This window comes from Penaeus monodon, chromosome 33 (assembly GCF_015228065.2).
Source record: "Penaeus monodon isolate SGIC_2016 chromosome 33, NSTDA_Pmon_1, whole genome shotgun sequence".
Lineage (NCBI taxonomy): Eukaryota > Metazoa > Arthropoda > Malacostraca > Decapoda > Penaeidae > Penaeus > Penaeus monodon.
In genome coordinates, this window is record NC_051418.1 from 36,118,685 (window position 1) to 36,119,828 (window position 1,144).

Here is a 1,144-nt window from a genome sequence, read left to right on the forward strand (position 1 = left end):
TACCTTCCCAAAATAAACAAACCAAACAATCCTCACCTCATTGCCCGACTCAACTTCTCATAGTTCATATCCTTATTCTGTTTCCGCTCACCCCATTTCTGCGCAACTTTTTCTGCTTGAACAAATCTGAAAATCCCTTCCTCGGGATTCTCCCACTTGACCATGGATGGACAGGTCTCGGGATCAAGGAGGAGGTTCCGAATGAACTCCCACAGACGACCTGTTTTCTTTTTCTTCTTCTTTAATTCATTTTCTACAAAGGGAAAGAGAGAGAAATAGGTTTAGCATGATGGATGAAAATTAAGAAGGAAAAAAAAAAAAAGAAAGCTACAGAATAGGTACCACAAAATAAATTAATATAACTTAGTTTTTTTTATAATTACTTTCATGTGTTAATTATGGGATAATCAAAGAACATGCTATCACTGGATGATGAGTGAAAACCCTCAAAACTTACCAGGCTTGCGTGGTCTTCCGGGACCCCGCTTCTTTGGCACTTCTGGTTTAGGTTCCTCCTCTTCGGCTGCACTGTGGTCTGAGAAGTGGTAAGTCTACTTTAAGTTCACATTTTTGGGGAGGTCTAAGTGAAAAGTGCCAATTAAAGGATCATTTCTAAGATGTAATGACTTTATCATCAGCTTGAACTGATATAACGGTAAGTACCAAAATATCCCTTCATAGATGAATATGAGAAATAGAAAATATTTAGATCTCAGAAGCTTAGAATTTACTGAACCAGTAACATTTTTAATAATTCTCAACACAAACACTAAAGCTTAGTTATAACAAACCAGTGTGCATACCAGGATCTGAGAGGCTTTCTGTGATTGAGTGGTAGTGATTGGAAGGTGAGGTAGATGAGAACAACGGGAAGGTTTTCATGGAAGCTGTTGGAAGGCTGTCGGAGATTCCGGACCTGTGACCATTCTCCATCACCATTGACCTTGGGGCTTCATAGCGTATCTCGTATGGGGCCTGTGTCTCAATAAGGGTTGGGGCGGCTTCTCTAGGGGAAGCTGATTGGAGGTGGGTGGCCTGACCTTGGCTGTTTGGGTTGACTAAGTACTCATAGGAGGTTGGGGAGAAGAGGTGAGACTTGTAGAGCATTTGGTGGGAGGAGACTGAAAGGAAAGAAATAGCGTTG

At 41.3% G+C, this 1,144-nt stretch overlaps 1 protein-coding gene across 1 annotated transcript in view; it reads right to left on the reverse strand.

Annotated features, from left to right (window-relative positions):
• The window catches only part of LOC119594445, an 8,665-nt gene that overhangs the window by 1,305 nt on the left and 6,216 nt on the right, over positions 1-1,144 (reverse strand). Inside the window, exons 5-7 of the mRNA XM_037943503.1 lie at positions 804-1,121; positions 458-535; positions 37-253 (exon numbers count right to left, since the gene is read on the reverse strand). Of these exons, the coding sequence (XP_037799431.1) occupies positions 37-253; positions 458-535; positions 804-1,121 (613 nt within the window). The remainder of the gene's footprint in view (positions 1-36; positions 254-457; positions 536-803; positions 1,122-1,144) is intronic.